Genomic DNA, 21,978 nt, shown 5'->3' with positions numbered 1-21,978 from the left:
TTGTCAATCGGTCACACAACTAATCTTTTTTTTTTCCTTTTCTTCTTTTTTTTTTTTTGCAGAGAACTTCTTGAAGGGCTATAGACCAGCTCCCGGCCCACCCTCGGCCCAGCCATCGCCGCAGCTTGGTCACTCGTAGCCCCGTCGTCTCAGTGCCTCGTCGTCGCCTCGGAAAAACGTTAGGTATTTGTAATTATTAATATTTATAGATTATTTAATATTTTTAGATTATTTCGTATAGATTAATTAGTAATATATATGAAAATAGTAACATGTTAGATTAAATGATAATAGAACTTTGATGAAAATAGTAGCATATAGTAATAGTCAATTTTTTTTAATAATGTGTAATATGATAGATTAGATTAATTAAGTTAATATATTAAATTAATTAGTAACGTGTTCTGGCAACTTATTCGGCAGAGGAAATTCTACTATCGATAAGTTTTATAAGAAAAAAAAATAGGAATTAATTTTTTTTCGTTTTTTGTAAAGAATTTGTATTTTTAATTAAGAATTCTATTTTTAGAATATTATTTCTAATTCATTTAGAATTTTGTTTAATTAATATTATTTTGTTAATTTACTTTTTTTAATTTTGTATTTTTTTTTAATTAAACAAACGTATTGGGTGCGACATTGTCGCACCGAATACCATGGCGCGAAAACTTTCAGGTGCGACATGTCGCACCCGATATGCCATTACCCGCCAATTCTACAAAATTTGGCAGGAAAATAACTTGGGCATTAGGTGCGATTAGTCGCACCTGAAAATGTCGCACCTAATGGGGTACCTATTAGGTGCGACATGTCGCACCCAATACCTTCTGCGACGGGTTATCAGGTGCGACAGTGTCGCACCTATTGTCGCACCTAATAAACCATTAGGTGCGACATTTGAGGCATTGGGTGCGACATCCGTCGCACCGGATAACGTCTTTTGTCCTAGTGTGTTACGGTAAATAATATTTACTATTGTTCTTGTTACGGTAAATAAGATTTACTATTATTCTTGTTACGACAAATAAGATTTAATATAGTTTTTGTTATTGTTAATTAGATTTACTAATTTTTTTGTTATAGATGATATTATTTACTATGATAGTTAATAATATTAACCTAATGATATAATTGGAATATTGGAATGTTGTCATGATAAATTGGCTATTTTCCTAAATATGTTAATAGTTTGGCTATAATTTTAAAGCAGAGGTGTCATTTTGGCTAGTTCTTTAGCCGGAAAATAGCTGTATGATCTGATGTATCGCTGTATCAGACAATTTCTCAACGCCCAATGAACAAATGAACGAAAAAAATTAAATACAACAACCCACTTATTTCTCAGCTTTTACTTTTCAATGTGCCCAAGGAAAAATATTCACAATTTATATAAATTAAATCGAATATTTTTTTCAATACAGTAAATGTCATTATATTTTGTTTTTCCTTTTGTATTCTATTGCTAGTCTCGGACTTGCAGACTAAAAGTTAAAATAATGTCCTCCAGAGATTTAAACAAATTTGCCTTCGGTAACACTCATTTTCATATTCCTATCAAAGAAAAGAAAGAAACCAGAGAGAACCGACCAATGGAGAAGAAAGCAAGTCACTGCTTGGTGTTGACATACCCTAGCGTGGGACACGTAAACCCTCTCCGCCAATTCTCAAAGCGGTTACACCACAAAGGCCTCACAATCACTCTCGTCGTCACCGAGTTCTTCCGCAAAACCTACCGAGTAGTCTCCGACGACTCGATCTCCGTCGAGGCCATCTCCGACGGCCACGACGAGGGCGGGATCGACTCAGCCGAGAGCGTCGACGCCTACCTGGACCGTTTCTGGACGGTTGGCCCAGAATCCCTAGCCCGGCTCGTGGGAGACCTTTCGGGTTCGAGTCGTGGCGGCCCAGTTGACTGCGTGGTCTACGACGCCCTCCTTCCCTGGGGCCTCCACGTGGCGACGAGGTTCGGGATCTCTGCGGCGGCGTTCTTCACGCAGTCGTGCGCGGTCAACGCGGTTTACTACCACGTCAGCAAGGGGTTGCTGGGGATTCCGGTTACGAGTCCGGTGACTCTGCCGGGGCTGGTTCCGCTCGGAGTGGAGGATCTTCCGTCGTTCGTGTCCGACGTGGAAAGGACGTACCCGGCTGTACTCAGACTGGTTGTGGATCAGTTTGCCAACGTGGAAGAAGTTGATTGGATGCTCTGCAACACCATTCTTGAAATCGAACACCAGGTACATCTACCACTTCTTGAATATTACTATACATGAAATTAATTATATCAACTATATATATCGTCCATAAATCTCTTTTGAATCAGTTATTTATTACATGATAAAAAAAGTATTTATACATTTTATAGTACAATCATCTCAGTCCACAAACGTCATTTCAATTTTTTATCTTAGTATTTTTTTTAAATACTAAAATAATCTTACTAATTATTAATTTTTTTAAACATTGTCAATTAATTAGAAGTATATTTTTTTTAAAAAAATTTGTAACTAACTACAGCATCTTAATCTTAACGTTTGAAATTTATCCAAGGTTAGAAAGTTATGAGAAAATAGTCAAATGTATGAGGTGGTAATTGAGATAATGAGTTAAAATTCCAAAAGTGTCCTTAACTTAATTTAGCGGTTGTTGTTTTGTTTTGTTTTTTGTTTGTTTTTTTTTTCTAGATTCGTTACTTTCTCTCTCTTTTAGTTTTGAATTCGTCGCTTTCTCTCTCCTATTTTTTAAACATTTTTTCATCCAAACTTAAAAAATCCATATCTATCTCATATGAACTCGAAATTGAGTGATTCAAAATTCTACGGATTTGTGGTGTCGAGATCTTCAAAAATAGACTCATTGTCTTTGATGAAAAATAATTTTTAATGCTATAGATGTAGAAAAATCACGTTACTGCCTTGAAAATAACTGAAAATTTTCGGAAATCATCTGGAAATAAATGAAAATTTATTGAATATTTCTGGAAATGTCATTACAAACACACGTAAATATGACGCATTAAACATGATTTTTCATAAAACACAATTGATCTATTTTTGAAGATCTCGGCGCCACGAATCCGTAAGATTTGAAATCCCTCAATTTCGAGCTCATATGAGATAGATATGGATTTTTGAAGTTTTTATGAAGAAAAAAAATGCAGGAAAGAAAGTAAGAGAGAAGAAGTGACGAATTCAAAATCAGGAGAGAGAAAATTACGAATTTAAAAAGCTAAGGTCATAAAAGTAATTTTTATTAGCTATCACTTATGGCACATAGGTTGTTTGTCTATTTTTCTAAAAGTTTGCAAACGTTGACTATTTTCAAAACATAAATATTTTTGTTGGCTATTAAACTACATTGCCCTATTTTTTTCATTGGTTTAAAATACTATAAACAATTTACTTATTAGTTTATTTCATTGTGAATTTGTGATCAGTGAAAATTCTCAAATATAAGCAAAATAAAAAAAATTTAAAAACCTAATAAATAAGGGTAATTTTATATATAAAAAAATATATATAAATGAACAGGGAAAAAAGTTGTTTATCAATAATGTTTTTTGGTGTGAAATATAAGGAGTTTTAACTAATAAATATTTGACAGTAGAAAATTTTGCGATAGAAAATTAAACTGAGAAGTCATGCAATTGAATGTACAAGAATATATATATATATATATATATATATATATATATATATATACATATATTAGTCTCGTATAGTGTAAATGAAACTAGCTAGTAAAATAGAGAAATTGACATTATAGCCTGGACTGTTGAAAATGAATTAAACTAGCTAGTAAAAGGTAGTGATTGCGAATGAAAGTCATCATTTAACATATTATATACAATTGTAAGATAGAATAGATACACGTTTCTCAGTAACAATTCTTATGGATTGTGTGTGTTAGGCTGCGAATTGGATGCTGAAGGTGTTGCCATTAAGAACGGTCGGACCAACGATCCCATCGATGCTCTTAGACAAGCGCATAGAAGGTGACAAACAATACGGATCAACCCTCTCAAACCCTGAAGCCGAGGCCTCCATGGAATGGCTAAGCTCACACCCAAACCGATCCGTCGTCTATGTGTCGTTCGGGACCTTAGTAGCCGTTGAAGCTGAGCAGATGGAGGAAGTTGTTTGCGGGCTAAGGAAGCTCGATCGACCCTTCTTGTGGGTGGTCCGGTCATCGGAGAAGGACAAGCTTCCAAAAGGGTTCATGGAAGAGTCTAATTCGGAGAATAAGGGTTTGGTCGTCTCATGGTGCAATCAGCTAGAGGTTCTGGCGAGCGACAAGGTCGGGTGTTTCGTGACACATTGTGGCTGGAACTCGACTTTGGAAGCTCTGAGTTTAGGGGTTCCAATGGTGGGTTTGCCTCAATGGACTGACCAATTCACTAACGCCAAACATATTGCGGATGTTTGGAAAGTTGGAGTGAGAGGTGAGAGAGATGGGAGTGGGATTGTGAGACGAGAGGCGTTGGAGAAGTGTGTGAAGGAAGTAATGGATGACAAGAGAAAGGATGGGATTAGAGAGAATGCTATGAAATGGAGGGAATTGGTTAAGAGGGCAGTGAGTGAAGGTGGTAGCTCCGACAAGAATATAGATGATTTTATTTTGAGTTTGAACCATGGCTTATGATAACACTACTAGAATCTGCATCGATCACGCAAGAAAGGAAACAGACGCTATAATATTGTTTGTTCATTCTATATCGATCGTTGTTCGTATTGTTGTTCACCTTTTTAATATTTTAATGTGATACTTTTAACATGCCTATTTTCTTGCAAGAGATGATTGATTTTGGACTCATTAATTTATCTTGCATTGGCTGGATCACATTGACAAATGTATATATAATAAGCATTGTTATTCTAGCTTTATCCTTGTTTTATTCACACTTAGTGATAATTACGTAACTTGAATTATTTTGTTCCCACGTGCTAAAAAAACCTGATTATTTAACTGATATTTTGGTCTCAATAAAAAACAAAAGGAGTAATTTAACTGATATTTTGGAGTCATATTAATATAAACCTAAAGAGTATTTGATACAAATCATGATATCAAAAGGAAAAAGATCAATATTTTATAAGGATATTTATGGCCTTAATTCTTAAAATAATGACCTCCACAAATTAAAACAGACTTGCCTTCCTCATATTGTTGCTGACACTCATTCTCATTTCTTATCAGAGACGAAGCTTGTAGAGAAACCAACAATGGAAAAGAAAGCAAGTCACTGCATGGTGTTGGCATACCCTACCGTGGGACACGTAAACCCTCTCCGCCAATTCTCAAAGCGGTTACACCACGAAGGCCTCACAGTCACTCTCGTCGTCACCGAGTTCTTCCGCAAAACCCACCGAGTAATCTCCGACGATTCGGTCTCCGTCCAGTCCATCTCCGACGGCCACGACGAGGGCGGGATCGACTCAGCCGAGAGCGTCGAGGCCTACCTGGACCGTTTCTGGACGGTGGGCCCAGAATCCCTAGGCCGTCTAGTGGGAGACCTTTCGGGGTCGAGTCGTGGCGGCCCAGTTGACTGCGTGGTCTACGACGCCTTCCTTCCCTGGGGCCTCCACGTGGCGAGGAAGTTCGGGATCTCGGCGGCGGCGTTCTTCACGCAGTCGGTCGCGGTCAACGCGGTGTATTACCACGTCAGCAAGGGGTTGCTGGGGATTCCGGTTACGAGTCCGGTGATTCTGCCGGAGCTGGTTCCGCTCGGAGTGGAGGATCTTCCGTCGTTCGTGTCCGACGCGAAAGGAACGTACCCGGGTTTCCTCAGACTGGTTGTGGATCAGTTTGCCAACTTGGAAGAAGCTGATTCGATGCTCTGCAACACCGTTCTTGAAATCGAACACCAGGTACTACCACGATTAATTTGTATTGGTCATCGGACATCCCTATTCGTTAAACATATCATCACCATTTCATATAATCTCTCTAGAGTTGGTTACTTATTACAAAATGAAAAAAAAAAAATACTTATTTTTGTTAAAATAACATATATATATTTGAGTGTAATGTCGAGTTTTATCTTTATATTTTCAAAAATATCATGCAATTAAAATGAAAAAACTATACCATAAAATAAATAACAATGTCACGAATTTTTTTTTTATTGATTTTTCATTGATATTGACACTGATATAAGAAACCGAATCAAACCCTAAATCAGTACCCTAATGTCCAAATTCCCAATTTTTAAATAATAAAATAGTCATAAATCGAAATATACTAATAAAACTCACACCTCTCAATAAATGACTTATTTCCGTGTTCGAATTACAAACTATGAGTCATGGATTTCACACTCGAATCGGTGATTTTAATGACTATCGACCGTTGATTTTTACCCATTTTCTCTGTCTGTGTTCTCGACAATTCATAGATTGTTGTTTATTATTTTTTTTAAATAAATTACATATAGAGTGCTAATAAATAAGGGTAAAATGGAGTTTGCGTATAAATATTAGAGTTAACATCAACGAAAGTCAATAATAAAGAAGCATAGTGGCACTGTAATCTATTTTAAGATACAATTTTATAATTTTAATAAAATAGAATGTACAAACTCGACATTTTTAAAACAAAAAATGAAACTAAATATTTCATTAAAACAAAGAGCGTATATGTGTCATTTTCCCATTTTTTTTAACATTATCAATTAATATTAAGTGTTTAATTTAAATTATTAATTTTGTTTTATTTTTTTTTTAACTTATTAATAAGGGTATATTTATGTTTGAGAAAATATTTAAATGAAGAAGGCAAAAAGTTATTTACCAATAATGGGCTCTGGTGTAACAATTTGGAGCTTAAATTGATAAACATGTGCCTGCAGGAAATTTTGCGATGAAATGTCGAACAATTAAATGTAAACGAAATCAAAATATTAGTCTTGTATGTTGTAAATGAAACTGAAAGTCAAATTTATCATATATACAATTGTTAGGTAGAATAGAATCAATAGATACACGTTTATCATTAGTATTCTCATCAATTACTTTTGTGTTAGGCTGTGAATTGGATGATGACTGTCTTGCCATTAAAAACGGTCGGACCCACAATCCCATCAATGCTCTTAGACAATCGCATAGAAGGTGACAAACAATACGAAACAACTCTCTCAAATCCTGAATCTGAGGCCTCCATGGAATGGCTAAACGCACAGCCAAACCGATCCGTTGTTTATGTGTCGTTTGGGAGCTTAGTAGGCGTTGAAGCCGAGCAGATGGATGAAGTTGCTTGCGGGCTAAGGAAGCTCAATCCTCCCTTCTTCTGGGTTGTTCGGTTGTCGGAGAAGGACAAGCTTACGAAAGGGTTCACAAAAGAGTCTAACTCGGAGAATAAGGGTTTGGTTGTCTCATGGTGCAATCAACTAGAGGTTCTGGGGAGTGACAAGGTCGGGTGTTTATGTTGATGGTGGATGTCAAGTGATGGAGCCTAATCTAAGGAATTGGAAAAAGTCTCACATCTGTTAGGGATAGTAACTTTGTACATTTCCTTAGTGTATATAAAGGATACTATTTGTTGTATTCCTTTGTACCCAAAATAAAAACACTTGTACTTGTAAACTTTCCCAATTGGGTTTATAGTATTGCAGCGGCAAAGTGGACGTAGCTTTCTCTTTGAAAGTGAACCACTATAAATCTTGTGTTCCTTCTTTTATTTTTGTTTTTCTGTTTCGAGAGAGAGAGAGAGAGGTTTTGACAGAGTTAACCCAACACGCTTGGGCGAACTGACGAACTGAATCCAAAGACGTTTAGACGAAGTGCGAACTCATTCCAGGTCGACTGACGAAGAGACGAGCTCGACTGACGAAGAGAAGAGCTCGACTGGACGAGTGACGAGGTCAAAAACCCCAACAACTGGTATCAGAGCTTCTAGGTTTGCAGTTTCTTGTTGAAACGGAGTGCGACTTGTGGAGAAGAAGCGAAGTAGAAAACGATGGGAGGCGAAGAAGGCACGGTGCAAGGGATCGGGAAGTTCGACGGGTCGGACTATGCATTCTGGAGAATGCAGATCGAGGATTATTTGTACGGAAGAAAGCTTCATCAACCGCTGAGCGAGAAACCAAAAAAGATGGACGAGGCAGAATGGAAACTCCTCGACAGGCAGGTTCTGGGAGTTATTCGACTGACGCTGTCGAAGAACGTGGCTCACAACGAGGCGAAGGAGAAGACCACGTCGGGAATGATGAAGGTCCTGACGGACATGTACGAGAAACCCTCGGCGAACAACAAGGTGTTTTTGATGAAGAGGCTTTTCCACTTGAAGATGGATGAAGGAGCCGGGGTAGCCACTCACGTGAACGAGTTCAACACGATCGTCAACCAACTGTCATCAGTTGAGATCGAGTTCGACGACGAAGTGCGAGCTCTGATTCTGTTCGTGTCCTTGCCGAATAGCTGGGAGCCGATGAGGGCCGCGGTCAGCAACTCGGTTGGAAGTGCGAAGTTAAAGTTTAACGACGTACGAGATCGCATCCTTGCCGAAGAGGTGCGACGAATTGATTTTGGCGAGGCCTCGACGAGTTCGGCCTTGAATGTGGAGAACAGGGGAAGAAACCACAACCGGAGTCAGAACCGAGGGAAGGACAGGTCGAAGTCACGGAGTGGGCAAGGTCAATCCAAGTCAGGACGAACCTTTGCGTGCTGGAATTGTGGCGAGTCCGGCCACATCAGGAAGTACTGCAAGAAGCCCGCCAAGGAGAAAGGAGGTGCCCACGACGTCACTGAAGAGTTAGCAGATGCGTTACTGCTAACGGTTGACAGCTCGACTGACTCTTGGGTGCTCGACTCAGGAGCGTCTTTTCACACCACCCTTGACAGCGACATTCTGGAGAATTATGTCGCAGGAAATCACGGGAAGGTCTACGTGGCTGATGGCGAGCCTCTAGACATTGTTGGTGTCGGCGACGTCAGGCTGAAGATGGGAAACGGGCAAGTCTGGAAGATCAACAAGGTCAGACACGTGCTGAAGTTGATGAGGAACCTAATCTCGATGGGTCAGCTCGACGATGAAGGTTACACCACGACGTTCGGAAATAAATCGTGGAAGGTCTCGAAGGGAGCTATGGTGGTAGCTCGCGGACAGAAGACAGGCACGCTCTACATGACGTCGAGCTGCAGAGACATGGTGGCCGTGGTCGACAACACCGCGAAGACCGAGCTGTGGCACCGCAGGCTCGGGCACATGAGCGAGAAGGGAATGAAGATGATGGTGAAAGACGGCATGATCCCGGAGCTGAAGACGGTGGAACATCACCAATGCGAGAGCTGCATTCTCGGGAAGCAGAAGCAAGTTAGCTTCACGAATGCGAGCAGAGAGCTGAAGGCGGAGAAACTCGAGCTGGTACATACCGACGTATGGGGACCAGCTCCAGTTCCTTCACTTGGAGGATCTCGCTACTGCGTGACGTTCATAGACGATTCCACGAGGAAGGTATGGGTTTATTTCCTGAAGAATAAATCTGACGTGTTCGCTACCTTCAAAATGTGGAAGGCGATGGTCGAGCTGGAGACGAGCTCGAAAGTGAAGTGCTTGAAGTCCGACAACGGAGGGGAGTACGTCGACTCCGACTTCAAGCGTTATTGTGCTGAGAACGGGATCAAGATGATGAGAACGATCCCGGGGACTCCCCAACAGAACGGAGTAGCGGAGCGAATGAATCGCACGCTGAATGAACGAGCTCGGAGTATGCGAATTCACTCCGGCCTGCCCAAGACATTTTGGGCCGATGCAATCAACACGACAACCTTCTTGATAAACCGAGGACCGAGCGTTCCTTTGAATTTCAGAATTCCAGAAGAGGCGTGGAATGGGAAGAAGGTAAACCTTTCTTATCTGAAAGTGTTTGGTTGTTTATCATATGTTCATATTGATGAATCCGTTCGAAGTTAGCTCGACCCAAAATCTAAAAAGTGTTATTTCATTGGTTATGGTGACACTGAGCTCGACTATCGTTTCTGGGATGCCCATGCGAGAAAGATAGTCCGGAGCAGGAATGTTGTCTTCAACGAGCAGACGACATACGGGGACGAGCTGAAGGGGAGCTCGACCAAGATAGCTCCTGAGGGCGAGAAGTCAATGATCGACCTGAAAGACTTCTCGACGACCGAGCTGGAAGAAGAAGAAGACACTTCGATGACCGAGGTGAGATCAGACCGAGCTGATGACGGTCACGAGATCGAAGAAGACAATTCGATGACCGAGGTGAGATCAGGCCGAGCTGATGACGGTCACGAGACTGAAGAAGAAGTTGATGATAACACCGAGCTCGAGGTGAAACAACGGACTCCGATCACCGAGCTGCGGAGATCGACAAGAGTCAGAAAACCGGTACACAAGTTTTCCCCGTCTCTCAACTACATCCTCCTTACCGACAGAGGAGAGCCGGAGTGCTATGAAGAGGCTATGGAGGTCGACACCTCGACCAAGTGGGAGCTCGCCATGAAGGACGAGATGGATTCACTGATCACAAATAACACTTGGGAGCTGGTGAAGTTACCAGCTGGGAAGAAAGCACTGCACAACAAGTGGGCGTACCGGATAAAGGAGGAGAGCAATGGAAGCCAACGGTTCAAGGCGAGGCTGGTGGTGAAAGGTTTTCAGCAGAAGGAGGGAATCGATTTCACAGAAATCTTCTCTCCGGTCGTCAAGCTCGTGACGATCAGAACCGTGCTGGGATTGGTTGCCAAGGAAAATCTGCATCTACAGCAGATGGATGTGAAGACGGCGTTCCTTCACGGTGATCTCGACGAAGAGATCTACATGAGGCAGGCCGAAGGCTTCGAGGTGAAAGGAAGAGAGGAGCTCGTGTGCAAGCTCCAGAAGAGTCTCTACGGGCTGAAGCAAGCCCCACGGCAGTGGTACAAGAAGTTCGACAACTTCATGAAGCGAGCTGAGTTCGGCAGGTGTGAGGCCGACCACTGTTGTTACTTCAAGAGACTTGAAGACTCCTATGTGATTCTTCTGCTCTACGTCGACGACATGCTGATCGCAGGTGCTAACCTACACGAGATCGACGAGCTGAAGAAGAGATTGTCCGAAGAGTTCGCGATGAAGGATCTAGGAGCCGCGAAGCAGATTCTCGGGATGAGGATCAAGAGGATGAGAGAGAGCATCGAGCTCTCACAGGAGGAGTACGTGAAGAAGGTGCTCCAACGCTTCAACATGGAGGATGCGAGGTCGGTCAGCTCGCCGCTGGCCAGCCACTTCAAATTGTCCAAGCAACAGTCGCCAGTGACAGAGGACGAGCTGGCGTACATGGACAAGATCCCTTATGCTTCGGCCATCGGAAGCTTGATGTACGCAATGGTGTGCACGAGGCCGGAGATTGCTCATGCAGTGGGAGTTGTGAGCAGATTTATGAGTAACCCGGGGAGAGAGCACTGGGAGGCTGTGAAGTGGATCCTCCGATATCTGAGAGGCAGCTCGACCTCGGCGCTGGTATTCAGGAAGTCCGAACTTGGACTCCAAGGTTATGTCGATGCTGACAATGAGGGCGACGTCGACAGCAGAAAGAGCACGTTCGGCTATGTCTACACATTCGGAGGGACGGCTATCAGTTGGGTGTCGAGGTTGCAGAAGATTGTTGCCTTGTCGAGCTGTGAGGCGGAGTATGTGGCCATTACCGAGGCCACGAAGGAGATGATATGGCTACAGACTTTTCTGGGCGAGCTGGGTCAAGACCATGAAGGGAGTGTGCTGTACAGTGACAGCCAGAGCGCCATTCAGTTGACAAAGAATCCAGTGTATCATGCGAGGACTAAGCATATACAGCTGAGATATCACTTCATCAGGTCGGCATTAGAAGATGGTGTACTGGTGCTTGAGAAGATCTCAGGGAGTCAGAATCCCGCCGACATGTTTACGAAGTCTGTGCCGTATGACAAACTGAGGTTGTGCTCGACCTCAGTTGGACTCCTCGTCTGATGAGTTGAGTCGCCGCTGCAAGATGGAGATGCGTGATGAGATTAGTCTCCAAGTGAGAGATTGTTGATGGTGGATGTCAAGTGATGGAGCCTAATCTAAGGAATTGGAAAAAGTCCCACATCTGTTAGGGATAGTAACTTTGTACATTTCCTTAGTGTATATAAAGGATACTATTTGTTGTATTCCTTTGTACCCAAAATAGAAACACTTGTACTTGTAAACTTTCCCAATTGGGTTTATAGTATTGCAGCGGCAAAGTGGACGTAGCTTTCTCTTTGAAATGAACCACTATAAATCTTGTGTTCCTTCTTTTATTTTCGTTTTTCTATTTCGAGAGAGAGAGAGGTTTTGACAGAGTTAACCCAACACGCTTGGGCGAACTAACGAACTGAATCCAAAGACGTTTGGACGAAGTGCGAACTCATTCCAGGTCGACTGACGAAGAGAAGAGCTCGACTGACGAAGTGACGAGCTCGACTGGACGAGTGACGATGTAAAAAACCCCAACAGTTTCGTGACACATTGCGGCTGGAACTCCACTTTGGAAGCTCTGAGCTTAGGGGTTCCAATGGTGGGTTTGCCTCAATGGACTGACCAATTCACTAACGCCAAACATATTGCGGATGTTTGGAAAGTTGGAGTAAGGGGGGAGAGAGATGGGAGTGGGATTGTGAGACGAGAGGCGTTGGAGAAGTGCGTGAAGGAAATAATGGATGGCGAGAGAAGGGAAGAGATTAGAGAAAATGCTATGAAGTGGAGGGAATTGGTTAAAGGGGCAGTGAGTGAAGGTAGTAGCTCCGACAGAAACATCGACGACTTTATTTCAAGTTTGAACCAGAGCTTAAGATAATATTACTACAATTTGCATCTTCAAGCACGACAGGAAACATACGTCACAATTTTTTTTTTTTTACTTTGTTGTTGTTCGTCTCGTAACAAATTAAGTTGTACACTCTTCTAATATTAATGTGATGTTGTTAGCATGCCTATCTCCTTGTACGAGATGATTGATTTTGGGCTCATTTATTTATCTTAACTTAGATCACATTTGTTTAAAAATGAATAATCGGTTAGTAATTAGAAACAACTATCACGCGAACTACACCAACATTATGATGGGGGTGCTAAACCAATATTGTTGATTCTTTCGTAAACAAACATTTGATATTCAAAGCTACGAGAAACACGAGTTTTTGATTGATAAGTTGAAATGAACGCCACAAGACTTGTCTTAACAAAAAAAAAAAAAAAAAAAAAAAAAAAAAAAAAAAACAACTATATTCTTAATTTTTCCACAAAATTCTTAGATCTTTTTTCATATTTTTAAAATTGAAGAATATTTATATGAATGAACAATCCTTAATGGTAAGGAAATCGGAAAATCACATTTAGAATCTACTAACAAAATCAAACATATCTGATAATGTCAAAATCACATTTAGGTTTCAGCCCCACTAAAGCCATGAAACTATTACGGAAAACCACACCATCCCCACTCGTATCTGATAATGTCAAAACGTTTTTGTCTTTTTTTTCAAACAGTGAAAAGTCGGGAGGACATTTTTGTCGTTTTACTATAGCCTCAATTGAATTATTTTTTAGATTATTCCTAAAGTATGATCTCCCCATTAATTTTGGATCTCCATCAAGTCCAAATTAATCTAAATCTGTGACCCCATAAATTGGGTAATTATATTTTTATACATCTTTCTCTCTTTACCAAAAAAAAAAAAAAAAAAAAAAACCAAATCAACATAGGAATACCACCTCCAGGAAGAGCGTCGTTCTGTGACTCATCGGCGTCGGATCCAAGCATCTCAATCCACGATCCAATCATCCTCTCCACCGCTCTGAAGATCCCCCGACGCTCGAGAATTTTGAAAACCACCTTCATTACTCGCCGGAGACTTCCCTCTCGGCCACGCTGCATCGCCGGAGTTCAGACGACGCTGAGAGTTCCGGCAGAAGACCTCAACGCCGAGGCCAATGTCAATAAATCTTCAAAGGAATTTTCCAGAATTATTGAAGATTTATTGACATTAATGTCAATAAAAATGCATATTTATTGACATCAATGTCAATAAATCTTCAACGAAAACCCAAAAATTTTCAGAAACAGTTTCTTGATAAATATCTGGGTTTTCGTTGAAGATTTATTGACATTGTTGTCAATAAATATGCATTTTTATTGACATCAATGTCAATAAATCTTCAACGAAAACCCAGAAATTTTCAGAAACAGTTTCTTGATAAATATATGGGTTTTCGTTGAAGATTTATTGACATTGATGTCAATAAATATGCATTTTTATTGACATTAATATCAATAAATCTTCAATGATTCTGGAAAATTCCTTTGAAGATTTATTGACATTGGCCTCGGCGTTGAGGTCTTCCGCCGGAACTCTCTGCGTCGTCTGAATTCCGGCGATGCAGCACGGCCGAGAGGGAAGTCTCCGGCGAGTAATGAAGGTGGTTTCGAAATTCTCTAGCGTCGGAGGATCTTCAGAGCGGCGGAGAGGACGATTGGGTCGTGGATTGAGATGCTTGGATCCGACACCGATGAGTCACAGAACGACGCTCTTCCTGGAGGTGGTATTCCTCTATTGATTTGGGTTTTTTTTTCGTTGATTTGGGTAAAGAGAGAAAAAATGGTTAAAAATGTAATTGCCCAATTTATGGGGTCATAGATTTGGATTAATTTTGACTTAATGGATTTTGGTCGAAAATTAATGGGAAGATCATACTTTAAGAATAATCCCATTATTTTTTACTCTATAACCCATTATGGTTTCTGATATTTAGAACTAGCCCAACCCAGTTTAATTCTTTTTTAAATTATGGAATTCAATGAGAAATTGACACGTTTACTCCCATTTGATAACCCTTTATGAACTACGCTTAACTGATATTATATATGTATGACTATGTCCTCTATTATGGTAATTGCCTCAACTATCACCGTTGGATAAGTTTTTTTCAATTTTCCACCAAAAGCTTAATTTGGCCAAAAATACTACTAAATTACTTGTACAAATACAATTTTACCATCAACAATTGATGTCAATTGTTGATATTGATGTCAATAATAGATGTCGATTGTTGACATTTATGTCAACAAACAGAGAACTCAAAACTCAGAGATATCAATTATTGAAATAGAGATGTCAATTGTTGGCATCATGTTGAGTGTAAAATTGTATTTGTACAAGTGGTTTACTAGTATTTTTGGCAAAATTAAACTTTTGGTTGAAAATTTGAAAAAACTTATCAAATGGTGGTAGTTAAGGCAATTTCGAAGATTATAGTGTCTGTATTTTTACTTAGAGAAATTGTCATATGTACTACGATTTGATAACATTTTTTTTTCTATTTTTCACCAAAATTATAATTTGGACAAATCTACTAGTCATGTATTCAAATACTCTTTTGCCCTTAGCCTGTTATTTTCTAATATATGCTATCTCTCCCTCAATCACCATTGATCCTAACATCAAAATCTCAAACCTCAGAAGTCAGAAGAAAATGAAATGGCTTTATTTAAAAAAAAAATAAAAACAATTTTTTTGCTAGACTCAAGAGAAAAAAAAAGTAAAGAACAAAATAGAAGAGGGTAAATAAGGCTTAAAAATATTTCTCTTCTTTTTACTAGTATTTTGTCCAAATTATAGTTTTTGTGCAAAATGAAATAAATGTTATAAAATGGTAGTACTTGTGGCAATTTCTTTTTTACTTATTTATTTAAGGCTTTATGCCTTGCGTTGCTTTGAGCTTTGAGTTTTTTTGTGAATGGTTAATTAGTCGAAAACCTGGCTTTTTTGTTTTACACTCTTTTTTAAAAACGATTTCGAGTTCGAATTCTCAATTAGTCGTTGTAATTATTCTCATATCATGTCATTTGTTGACGTCTATATCTACAAATCGTGTCATTTGTTGACGTCTATGTCAACAAATCATATCATTTGTTGACATTTATGTCAACAAATCTTTTAGTGTTGTCATTTGTTGCCAACTTTTCAGTGTTGTCATTTGTTGCCATATATATGTAAACAAATTGTGTCATTTTTTTCTTTAGCTTAAGTGAATATTTTGTTTCATATTTCAGGAATTGTTGACAATTATGTCAACAAATCGTCTGATTTGTTGATATATATATATATATATATATATATATATCAACAAATCGTCAAACAACTCAGATTTTTATATTAAAAAAAATCAAATTTCTTGACATATGCGAGACTTAAAGAAAAAAAAATTAGAAAAAAAAAAGAAGATAAAATTGGATAAAAAAATATTCTCTCCAAGATTTACTAGTAGAAATGGATTATCAACTGATAGTAGATGTGTCAATTTCTCTTCTTTTGTCGGAGTCTTGAACCGTTGAATTGAAATGAGTGTTACTTCTTAAAGAGTCAAATGAAACAAGTGAGTTTACAAATAGTTGTTAATAACTTAAAATTAATAAAATAGCTATTTTTTTTAAAGTGCAAGTATAAGTGTCCCTAATTTTTTTGACACTTCAATATATTTTTTAATAGTGGTAATTTTCTTATATAAGAGGCATATGAAATCAATTTTGTGTGGGATACATAATATCATCAAGGATATTGTAGCTGAATAACCTTCTTGAAACGTTGAAGTAGCAATTTAAGATGTCTATGTTACAAGGATTCACCACAACTCAACCTCAAAAACAGATACCTTGAATCACACGCAACCACACAACACAAACAAAAACCAGAAAAAGAAAAACGAAAAAGAAAAGAACGAAGAACACCGGATTGTTATCGAGGTTCGGCGTTAACAAGCCTACATCCCCGCGAACTCCTTCAGATCAAGGACGTTCGATTTGCACTAATCTTCAAGCGAATACAACCAATCCAATTACAACTCTTCACCAAGAGCTCTGTCGAAGAAAACTCACAATCACTCAAGAATTTGGCTTTTTCAGAGAGTCACTCAAATGCCTTTTTCTTACAATGAATTTTCAATCAATTAAATGTTCACTCTCAAGCTATCTCTATTTATAACAAACCACGAGTACACAAACCCGGGTAGATACATCATAACAGAAATAACCGCCTAGATCTACTAGAGTGAACCTCAGCCGTTGATGATCTTTCCATCCTGGCCACTCAAAGGACCACGTCAGCACGTCACTTGAACTTGGTCTTCAGCCTGGAGATGCACCTGGACGCTGTAGACGCTGCACCTCTTGATGATGTGTCGCGCAAGGTAACCCTGGAGCTGAACTTTCAACAGTCTAGATCGCCCATTTGATACATTTCCACAAAACAACAAACGTAGACGAGATATTCATCCTTCTCTCTTCAGAATTTCTAACGTATGACGAAACATGGATAAAAATAGATGAATGGTATCCCCCCAACAGCCACTATAGTATATATTGATGGTGAGTTGCGGGATTTTTGTTGCATGACAGCAAGGAATGTCTGTTCGGTGATCACAAAGAAACTATATTTAACGAGTAATGACGACAAACAAATAAGAAATTGAGACCCATAAAGAAACATCAAATCTTCTTAGAATTGATAAATATCTAAATTAATTACTTACAAACCTGTTTCATTCACTTAGAAATCAGTTTTCTTTTCTACATATGATTATTTTTCCCTGCCAACGATGAGTTCTTCTAGAGCGTCAATCTCGCCCATCTGCGGCAAAACCAGATCGTCGTCGGCCGTGAAATCGTACCTCTCGCCGACTGCCCTCAGAAGCTGGTACACCTCGAACATGGTGGGCCTCTCCTTCGGAGCGGGACCCACGCATCTACAAGCGACCTTGAGGAACTGGAAAACCTCTCCGTCCACGCCCTTGCCGAGCAAGGACGGGTCGATGGCGCTCCGGAGCTCGGACTTGTCTCCGAGCTCGGCGATCCACTCGACGAGGCTCCCCTTGAAGCCGTCCCCGGCCCGGGCGACTCGGGTCGGCCGCTCTCCCGTGGCCAGCTCGAGGAGGACCACGCCGAAGCTGTACACGTCGCCCTTCGGGGTCGCGACGAGGGTCCGCGCGTACTCGGGCGCCACGTAGCCCAAGTCCCCGAACTCCCCGTTCACGAAGGTGCTCAAGTGGGTGTCGACCGGGTTCATGAGCCTCGCGAGCCCGAAGTCCGAGATCCGCGGCTCGAAGCCCGAGTCGAGGAGGACGCAGCTCGAGCTGACGTTCCGGTGGATGATCCGCGGGTTGCACGAGTGGTGGAGCCACGCGAACCCCCGGGCGGCCCCGACCCCGACCCTCAGCCGGGCCTCCCACTCCAAGCCCGACTCGGGGTCGGCGTGGAGCCGGGAATTCAGGTTTCCCTCGGGCATGTGGCTGTAGACGAGAAGGCGCTCGCGCTTGGCCACGCAGAAGCCCATGAGAGGGACCAAGTTGCGGTGCCGGACCGTCCCGAGAGTGGCCATCTCCGACAAGAACTCCTTCTCGGAGTGCTGCGATTGTTGCAGCCTCTTCACCATCAGGAAGCTCCCGTCGTCGAGGGTCGCTCTGAAGAGCGTCCCGGTTCTGCCCGTTCCGATCACCTCGTCTTTGCTGAAGCTGTTCGTCGCCTTCATCAGATCGCTCAGCCTCATTTTATTTATCGATTTTTCAAACATAGAAACCTGGACCACGTTTGTATAATTTTTTTGTTAGAACAGCAACACAAACATCCGCTTTTAAAGCAGATTACTGTAAATTACTGCTTATAATCGAGCTTGATACTGGCATGATTTTTCAGGGAATAGAAAATACACAGTTGGGTAGTTGGAACGTGTTTTTCATCAGAATAAAAATTTCATCTTATTTTTTGTTTCTAAAATACAAGTCACGGCTGCTTCTCAGAAGTGCCTTAAAACACAATCTTTTCTCGATTGCATATAAGATACGACCTTATTATCCTTAGACCTTAGGCATTTACTGTAGGGTTAAATTGTTAGGCCATGGGTTACTTTCCTTCGACAATAGCCATAAAAGGAAAGAATGAGGGATTAGGAGGGTATTCGGTGAATTAGTGAGGTGTGGGATTTTCCCTTGGAGAGCACTGGTCATCTCGAAAGGCTTTTGTATTCCGTTTCTATCAATACAAACGTCCATTTTCCTAATTGCAGAATCTAAAAGCACAATTTCGAAAGCATTACGCGATCCGTTCGGCTTATCAAGAACCAACGGTCGTGCCTTTAGAAACACGCTCTTAAAATTCCATAACAAGATGCAGATTAACTACTTTCGGTTAGCTCTGCAATCATCTGCTATTAAAAAACAAGTGCAAGAAACAATATTTCCTATACCCGATAATAAAAAAAAATAAAGAAAAAAAGCTTCACCTTGATGGCTTTGGTGCCTTTGAGGCTGCGGGCCCACTTGTTCCCGTAGGGGTCTTCCTCTCTCTTCTTCCTCGCAACCACGCTCTTGAAGACGAAGGCCAAGATCAACCCGGTGGCGAGCGCGGCGAACGTGACCCCGCCCGCGGCCGAGGCCACGATCACCACCGCCCGAGACTTCCTCGGCGCGCCCCGGCACGCTGCCAGCGGGCCCCCGCACAGCCCCGGGTTGTCGGCGTAGCTCTCGGCCGTAACCACGACCGCGCTCTTGTTGAAGTTCGGGACCGGGCCCGAGAGCCCGTTGCGGGTCACGCTGAACGTCTTGAGCCGGCCCAGGAACGCCAGCTCGGGCGGTATCGGGCCCGAGAGGCGGTTCCGGTCCAGCCTCAGGACGTTGAGGTAGGAGCAGTTGGCGAGCTGGCTCGGGATGGGGCCCGAGAGGTCGTTGGACGAGAGGTCCAGCCACGTGGCGAACCCGACGAGGCTCGAGATGTCCTCGGGGATGGGGCCCGAGAGGTTGTTGTAGGAGAGGTCCAAGCCCGTGAGGCTCTCGCAGCCTTTCACGGCCCTCGGGAACGGGCCTCTCAGGCCCATGTCGGAGAGCCGGAGGTTCAGGACCTTGCTCTCGTCCGGGTGCCAGCACTCGACGCCGGTGAATTTGCAGATGAAACCCTCGGTGTTGTTGTCGAACCTCCACGAGGATTTCAGGTACCCGAAAGGGTCTTCCAGCGACGCCTTTATGTTCTTCAGGCAATTCACGTCGCTCTCGAGCCCACGGCTGAGGCCTGAGAAGATGAAGAAGAAGATGAAGATACTCCATGGCACGAGGCCCAGAATTCCGCAACTCCGCATCGAATCAAGATGTCGCTAATAAGGTCACATAATCATGGGTGGTTCAGTATCGTGTAGTCGATACAAACGCAAACAACAAACGCGCATAAAGTCTTGAACTTCGGTTGACCTAAAATTGAGTTGACTCGCACAAAGCTTGGCTTGTAATTGAAAGAAGAAGAAGAAGAAGAAAAAACTACCTGAGAATCGAAAGTCGGGTGTTTTTGTTGCTCTGAGAGAGATTTTATTTACTCCATGGGTGTCACAGAATAGCAAGTCCACTTACAAGTCTCGAAGCCATAACCGCACCAAAAAATAAAAATTAATAAAATAAAAAAAATAAAAAATAAAATCGGTTACCTAAAGGGAGCATTTTGATTCTGAAAAAAAAAAAAAAAAAAATTGAAGCTCAAATGCGTCTGATTATGTACCGAAAGAAATAAAATATGAAAAAGCAACGACTATTGAGAGAGTCTTCTACGTTTTTAAACGGGTCAAAGAAGGTCGGCCATTGTTTATTGTCAAAGCTTAGCAAAGACTTTATAGACTATACTTGGTCAGCAGAAAATGTACTTTCCCTTTTATTTATTATTTCTTCGTCCCGGTTTAGAGTGCTTGACTTGGGTATGAGAAAATTCAAAAATCGTAAAGGCCAAGTCTCACCACAACTGAGCTCCAGCAATGCTCAAACTTAGCAATAGGGAGTTCCTTCATCATCACACAAAAGGATAATTAAACCACAAGAAACTTTAAACTTCATCTGACGACTGAGATTAGAAGCTTCTTCATTTAGGCTTGATCCAATGGTCAGTATTGGCTCCGAGAGTTGTAGAATAAGATCAACCTCTTACAGTATATAACAAAGTTAGAAGGATAAACGTGTAATTAGATTAGTGGGACAAAGTTCTCACCCTGTTAAGATATATAGAAATGGAGATCATTGATTCGTTATACAATTTCTACCGAATTTGTAACCCACATTTCTCTCTGTATATGTTTAAAAATTTGAGATACATTTGAGAAAATAAATAGTTCCATATTGTTTGTTTGTTGTCTTCCTAACAAAAATTTCTCAAACAGATCAGTGTCATGTATTGAAAACAGCATTGTTTAAAACACACTCATTTTAAGCAAAACACAAATGCTAAGGAAAGCAAACTAGCCTGAATGTTACACGAATGGCAAGTGCACAGAACCTTTAGATTAGGCAAGCGGAAGTAAGTCATAGGAGAACTACAATCAAAGAGGCGAGGAATATGTGAAGAGAAATGATAGAGCTAAAGAATAGGATGCTCGATTGAGTGATGATACACAAAATTCGCAGAGAATGACAAGAAGAGCAACGACGCAACAAAGAAAATAAGAATGTGGAAAGAGACGTGGAGACTATTACGTTTCTAGATAGAAATTGGATTTGAGAGTTGGGGAAAAACTAACTCTCATCTTAAATGATTGAGAGTGAAAATGTTTATTCAAATCTAAAAGTAATTGTACAAGAAACAACATATTTATAGTTGAATTACAAGAAATATGTAAATGACTAAAATAAAACTATCTAAAACAAAAGACAAAAAAAAAATAGAACTAACGACACTTATAATGAGTTCTAGTACACTCCCGCAAGATGAACTTGGGCAAAAAAGGTCATCTTGAACTGAAAAAAAAAATATGAAACATACAACGAGTGAAGAACCGATCTCGTTTTGAGAAAAAAAAATTTCTCGGAGGCATTTTATCGAACACCTTGAGTGCATATTCTAAATAGACTCCTGAACGCCCATTGCAGAACATAGCTTTCAACCTTTTTTCTTCATCACACTCAAACATAGCTGTCTGCCATTCTGTCAGATCTTTCCTCACATTCGACGTCGTGGTTGAATTTTCC

At 41.0% G+C, this 21,978-nt stretch overlaps 2 protein-coding genes and 1 pseudogene across 5 annotated transcripts; 2 read left to right on the top strand and 1 right to left on the bottom strand.

Moving 5' to 3' along the window:
• Positions 1–1,457: 1,457 nt before the first annotated feature.
• LOC149389339 (UDP-glycosyltransferase 74E2-like) lies at positions 1,458–4,855 on the top strand. The gene is made up of 2 exons (XM_089624658.1): positions 1,458–2,234; positions 3,907–4,855. Exons 1-2 carry the CDS (start codon positions 1,497–1,499, stop codon positions 4,636–4,638), a joined length of 1,470 nt encoding a protein of 489 aa, XP_089480784.1. The 5' UTR covers positions 1,458–1,496; the 3' UTR covers positions 4,639–4,855.
• A 301-nt stretch (positions 4,856–5,156) lies between these two features.
• Positions 5,157–12,927, top strand: LOC149389338 (UDP-glycosyltransferase 74F2-like; annotated as a pseudogene). The gene is made up of 3 exons (XR_016300726.1): positions 5,157–5,864; positions 7,019–7,425; positions 12,451–12,927. The product of XR_016300726.1 is annotated as a UDP-glycosyltransferase 74F2-like (transcript).
• A 4,477-nt stretch (positions 12,928–17,404) lies between these two features.
• On the bottom strand, positions 17,405–20,439 carry BIR1 (BAK1-interacting receptor-like kinase 1). Of its 3 annotated transcripts, none has more exons than XM_089623559.1 (3): positions 20,294–20,439; positions 19,266–20,129; positions 17,405–18,563 (listed from the first exon to the last, which is right to left on the bottom strand). In XM_089623559.1, exons 2-3 carry the CDS (start codon positions 20,112–20,114, stop codon positions 17,568–17,570), a joined length of 1,845 nt encoding a protein of 614 aa, XP_089479685.1. In that variant the 5' UTR covers positions 20,115–20,129; positions 20,294–20,439; the 3' UTR covers positions 17,405–17,567. The 3 variants fall into 3 exon arrangements, with proteins under 3 accessions (XP_089479685.1, XP_089479687.1, XP_089479686.1); XM_089623561.1 differs by having other exon boundaries at positions 19,266–20,047; XM_089623560.1 differs by lacking the exon at positions 20,294–20,439 and having other exon boundaries at positions 19,266–20,283.
• Between the last annotated feature and the right edge of the window lie 1,539 nt (positions 20,440–21,978).

Source organism: Urtica dioica, chromosome 8 (assembly GCF_054948205.1).
Source record: "Urtica dioica subsp. dioica isolate 48M chromosome 8, U.dioica_male_clone48M_v1_H2, whole genome shotgun sequence".
NCBI classification, from domain to species: domain Eukaryota; kingdom Viridiplantae; phylum Streptophyta; class Magnoliopsida; order Rosales; family Urticaceae; genus Urtica; species Urtica dioica.
This window is presented reverse-complemented; position numbering and strand designations above follow the sequence as displayed.

Bases quoted from the DNA above. Each gene is read 5' to 3' on its own strand.
- BIR1 (XM_089623559.1), bottom strand. From the start codon at position 20,114: ATGCGGAGTTGCGGAATTCTGGGCCTCGTGCCATGGAGTATCTTCATC. The intron at 18,564-19,265 runs GTGAAGCTTTTT...AACGTGGTCCAG, and splicing joins AAGGCACCAAAGCCATCAAG to GTTTCTATGTTTGAAAAATC.
- LOC149389339 (XM_089624658.1), top strand. From the start codon at position 1,497: ATGTCCTCCAGAGATTTAAACAAATTTGCCTTCGGTAACACTCATTTT. The intron at 2,235-3,906 runs GTACATCTACCA...TGTGTGTGTTAG, and splicing joins TTCTTGAAATCGAACACCAG to GCTGCGAATTGGATGCTGAA.